At 60.7% G+C, this 5,001-nt stretch overlaps 1 protein-coding gene across 2 annotated transcripts; it reads left to right on the top strand.

The window, feature by feature from the left end:
* The first annotated feature begins 741 nt into the window (after positions 1-741).
* On the top strand, positions 742-4,995 carry LOC107214010 (endothelin-2). 2 transcript variants are annotated; one of them, XM_015649005.1, is made up of 5 exons: positions 742-871; positions 1,091-1,223; positions 2,240-2,359; positions 3,804-3,884; positions 4,570-4,995. In XM_015649005.1, exons 1-5 carry the CDS (start codon positions 814-816, stop codon positions 4,667-4,669), a joined length of 492 nt encoding a protein of 163 aa, XP_015504491.1. In that variant the 5' UTR covers positions 742-813; the 3' UTR covers positions 4,670-4,995. The 2 variants fall into 2 exon arrangements, with proteins under 2 accessions (XP_015504491.1, XP_015504492.1); XM_015649006.1 differs by lacking the exon at positions 3,804-3,884.
* Positions 4,996-5,001: the final 6 nt, after the last annotated feature.

The raw sequence follows: 5,001 nt of genomic DNA, 5'->3' as shown, positions 1-5,001 counted from the left end.
GATCCATCCCTGGCATGGTCAGGACCCAACACTTGCCCGGAGGAATTTCCTGCTTCTGCCTGACACACCACGGGCAAGGTGAAGGGCTTTGACTCCTCCTGGTGCAGGCCAGGAGACTGTGCTTCACATGATTCCAATCCCAAAAATCTGCAGATAATGGCAAATGTGCCACATGAATGCTGAAGCAAAATTAGACAGCGCTCGGGCTTATTTATTGCAAGAAATTTTAATTGCTCCAAGTAGGAAAAGTTTTAAAGTTGATTTAGAGGAAAGAAAGGGAAAGCCAAAGACTGTCATTGAATGAACTGAGCAGGGATTTCAAGCGAGATTATCAATTTACATTTTCATTAAACTGAGTCAAATTAAGACATTTCAACTGAAAACTTGACTTTGATCTTGAATCCTGCCCACTTTACGCGGTTTAAAGCATCCCCGTGGGCGGGGGAGATGCGGGGAGGCTCCCCGGGGGACTCTGCCCGCAGACCCCGCTGCTCTCTCTGCCTCCACCGCATCCCCAGCCGCGCTCGGGACCCCTCGGGGCTCACTCCTCCCCGCATCCCGGACACCATCCCCGGTGTGCCCGGCGCTTTCTCCGCGGGTCCGGGCAGGCGGAGGGAGGAGCGGGGGCTCCGCGCCGCCCCAGCGAGCCCGGCGTTCCCCGGGGGCGGAGCGGCTGACGCGCCGGGCCGCGGCTATAAAGCACCTGCCGGGGGCCCGCCGGCTCCAGAGCAGCTCGGCGGCTCGGCTGGAAGAGCCGGGGCAGCAGGAAAAGCCCAGGAGAAGCCCCAAAGCCGGCAGCGCAGAGCCGCGGTCATGGGCAGCCACCCCGGCGTGCTGCTGGCGCTCGCCCTCTGCGCCCTGCTGGAAGCCGGTGAGCCCCGGGCTGGAGCAGGGCTCGGTGCCCCGGGGGTGCCCGCACGGGAGAGGGGATCCCCTGAGCCCCCTTGGCACGGGGAGGGGGTCCTGGGGTGCCCGGGGGTGCGGGACCCTCGCTCCGTGGAGCTCCCGGCGCTCCCGCGGGACGGGGACACCGGAGGGGACACGGAGCGGCCGCTCATCCCTCCCTCCCTCCCTCCTTGTGCCGCTGCAGGTCTGGGCCATCCCCCGGCCGAGTCGCACCTGGCCGCGCCGCCGAGGAGCAAGCGATGTTCCTGCAACAGCTGGCTGGATAAGGAATGCATCTACTTCTGTCACCTGGACATCATCTGGGTCAACACACCTGGGTGAGCAGGAGCGCGGCGCTCGGGGTGGCTCTGCTGATGGGCAGGGGCTGTACCTTCCTCTGGAGCACGGTGGGAAAGGCTCCCGGGGCTGCGGGGCTCTGGCAGCACCTGCTCCAAGGTGCACGGGCAGCCGAGAAAGGGACAAACTGTGCTGCTGCTGCTGCTGCTGCTCAGGTGTTTGTCCAACCCCCAGGGCTCGGGCTGAAAGCACAGGGCGCTGCTCCCTCCCGGGCTCGGCTTTTCCTGAGGTTTGCACCTCTGCGAGCCCGGAGCAACACGGAGATGTTGTGGCTGCAAGTCGGGGAAGTTCCTCTCCCCGCTCGCAGCCGGTAACGCCGGCTATTATTGTTATAATAACCTCCTGCCAGTATTGTTAATGAGACAGCGGAGGGCTGGCACTGCCAAGCGCTGCCCTCAGGAATGCCAGAGCAGCTTTCCCAGCGCTTCCAGACCCGTGGCCATCGCACTGGAGCGCAACACATGCGCTCAGGTGTGGTTATAATCGCGCTCGCTGACATGCATTTACAACTCGCTGCTTGCTCGGGGAGTAGCTGCAGTCCCTGCCAATCCCCTGGGAGAGGAGATTGCCATCAGCAGAGCGTGCTCGGAGCTCTGGGCTGTGAGCACAAGAACCTGCTCTGGCCCCGAGACGTGTCGGGCTGTGCGGTGCCCTGTGATAAACCTGCAGGGCAGGAGAGCCCTGGCACCCGAGCTGGGCTGGGCCAGCCGAGCTGTGCCACCCATGGCAGCCCATGTGGCAGCACGGGCACCTGGGCTGCTGCAAGGAGAGAAAAGTGCCCGTCCCAGCCAGCACAGACATCTCCAAACAGGGAGGGGTGAGCTGCGAGAGGAGCTGGAGTTTAAAGGCTCAGACCTATCAGTGACCTTTTCACCGTGTGTCTATAGATGAGCCTTTATTATCCTGGCACTGGCTTGGCCGCCTCCCAGGACCCTGTTATAAACCTGCTGGCCAATAAAAAGCTGGTGGCATAGCTGAATTCCTTTGTGTTTCCCAGGCACACCGCTCCCTACGGCTTGGGCAGCCCGCCAAGGCGGCGCAAGAGGTCGGCGGGCAGGTGCGAGTGCCGGCACTCCAGGGACAGCTTCTGTGCCACCTTCTGCCAGGGCAGGCCTGGGTAAGCGCTGGGGATGCTCGGGGTGAGAGACAGGCCGGGCTCAGGAGCCCCAGGGTCTGCCCAGCCCCCTGGGGATGGCTCTTTGCCAGCAGCTGGGATTTGTCTGGTGGCTTTTTCTCCCCTCCCGAGAGCCCTGCGGTGTCAGGGGGTGCTTTGGGTGAGAGGCAGCAGCGGCACCTCCATCCCTGGTGGGATGTGCTGGTGGGAACGGGGAGCTGGCGTGGGGATGGGACAAGCGAGGGTGTGGAACTTTGGGACACCAGCAGTGTCCCCTGCACAGCTCAGAGGAGAATACTGGCAGCATGTGGGATCTGGGACAAGCAGGAATGTGGGTTTTTGGGACCCCGGTGTCCCCTGCACGGCTCAGAGGAGAATACTGGCAGCATGTGGGATCTGGGACAAGCAGGGGTGTGGATTTTGGGGACCCCAGTGTCCCCTGCTCAGAGGGGAGAGCTGGCAGCACATGGGAGCTGGGACAAGTGAGGGTGTGGATTTTTGGGACCCCAGTGTCCCCTTCCCAGAGGGGAGAGCTGGCAGCATGTGGGATCTGGGACAAGCAGGGGTGTGGATTTTTGGGACCCCGGTGTCCCCTGCATGGCTCAAAGGGGAATACTGGCAGCACGTGGCAGCTGGGACAAGCAGGGGTGTGGATTTTTGGGACACCAGTGTCCCCTGCTTAGAAGGGAGAGCTGGCAATGCACTGGGAATGGGGACAAGCAGGGGTGTGGGTTTTTGGGACCCCAGTGTCCCCTGCTCAGAGGGGAGAGCTGGCAATGCACTGGGAATGGGGACAAGTGAGGGTGTGGATTTTTGGGACCCCAGTGTCCCCTGCTCAGAGGGGAGAGCTGGCAGCATGTGGGATCTGGGACAAGCAGGGGTGTGGGTTTTTGGGACCCCGGTGTCCTCTGCACAGCTCAGAGGAGAATACTGGCAGCATGTGGGATCTGGGACAAGCAGGGGTGTGGATTTTTGGGACATCAGTGTCCCCTGCATGGCTCAAAGGGGAATACTGGCAGCACGTGGCAGCTGGGACAAGCAAGGGTGTGGATTTTTGGGACCCCAGTGTCCCCTGCACGGCTCAGAGGGGAGCAGAGCAGGGCTGCTCCGAGCTGGGACTCAGCAGCCAAATGTCCCGTGGCCACCTCAGCTGATGGTGCCTGTGGGGTCTCAGTTCAGCTTCAGCAGCGCTGCTGAAGGCAGGGACGTCGCTGTGGATATTGTCATTAATTCCATAGCCAGGCAGTCCCCGATCATTAAATATGCCTGTGAATGGAGGAGCTGTGGCCCGAGGGAACAGCAGTCAAAGTGAGCGGTGAATAGCTCCCAAATAGCTGCAATTAACCCTTCAAAGCCGTGCATTCAGCTGTCTGTCACCGGGCCAGGCTCCCCCTGAGCTCCCCGAGCCTGGCTCTGGGTGGCTCAGGCTTCTCCTCTTGCTCTTCAGGTACCTGCAGGGTCTGAAGCTCCCCATGAGCTCCGGAGCATCAGCGAGGCCTCCCCACCACGGGCTGCTGAGAGCTCTCAGGTGAGCAGGGCACCTAAACCCACTCTGAAATGTGGGATTGTGGCTCCAGGCTGCAGTCACCACTCAGAGCTGACCTGCTGCCGCCTGCCTGCCTCCTCCTGTCCCCTTTAAACGGGGAGATTTGGCTCTTTCTGCTCCGTCTGAGGGAGCCAGGGCAGTGTGTGCCCTTCCCAAAGCAGAGAAATGCCACACAAAATGTAATTCTTGCTTGGAGTGGGGAGTTCCTCTGGTGTGGGACAGGCAGAGGGACAGAAGAGGGAGAGGGGGATGGCATCACCTAGGAAGATAATTTCTTGGGCAGCAACTTCAAACAAAGGACAGAGCTTTTCTAACCCCACATCAGGGAATTTGGGGAGAAACAACAACCCCAGGAGTGGAACTGAGCAAAAGGCAAATTAATGAATTGGTGGCAATTAAATCAGAGGCAGTGGGGGCGCTTTCTGAAAGGTGGATTTGGGGAAGCAGCACTTTGGGTCATCCTTGAACCCTCTGCCACCTCACTGGGCTTGGTGGAGCTCCACTGTGCCTTAATCCAGCTGTGGGCAGAAATTCCTGCTCTTCCTTCCCCATCTCCTGCCTCCCAGCAAATTGGGGTGGTGGGGGTGGGGATAAATGCCATAATTTGGGGTACTGAGTAAGGGGCAGATGGGCTGGGGAGTGACCACGGTGTCCCTTCTGCTCCCAGGGACCTCAGGGCCTCCAGCCACCGCCAGCAGCGCTCCCGGAGGGACACACAGCCACCGGCTCTGCCCTGGGAAAAAAACACCTGGAGGAAGAAGAGATAAGAGGCAGGTGCACACCAAGCTCACCAGAAGAATTTGGAGTCCTGTGGGTGCCACCAGCTCCGCTGCTGGCTGTTGGAGCTGAAGGGAAGGCCGTGAGTGGAAGGAAGTGGAAGTCTCCGTGCTCCTGCTGCGTGATCCGGCACTCAAGGGACTGCTGTAAAGGGAAAAACTCTCTCCGTACAGCCAGAGAAGTGTCCTGGAGCTGAATTGTGCCTTTTTGGATCAGGCAAGGGTCGTGCTGGAGCAGCACCAGCCACACCCTGCCCTGGAGCCTGGGCAGGGGCTCAGCCCACGTGTGCTGGGTGAACTGGGGGGCTCTGGGCAGTGCTGGA

This window comes from Parus major, chromosome 23 (genome assembly GCF_001522545.3).
Source record: "Parus major isolate Abel chromosome 23, Parus_major1.1, whole genome shotgun sequence".
Taxonomy (NCBI): domain Eukaryota; kingdom Metazoa; phylum Chordata; class Aves; order Passeriformes; family Paridae; genus Parus; species Parus major.
This window is presented reverse-complemented; position numbering and strand designations above follow the sequence as displayed.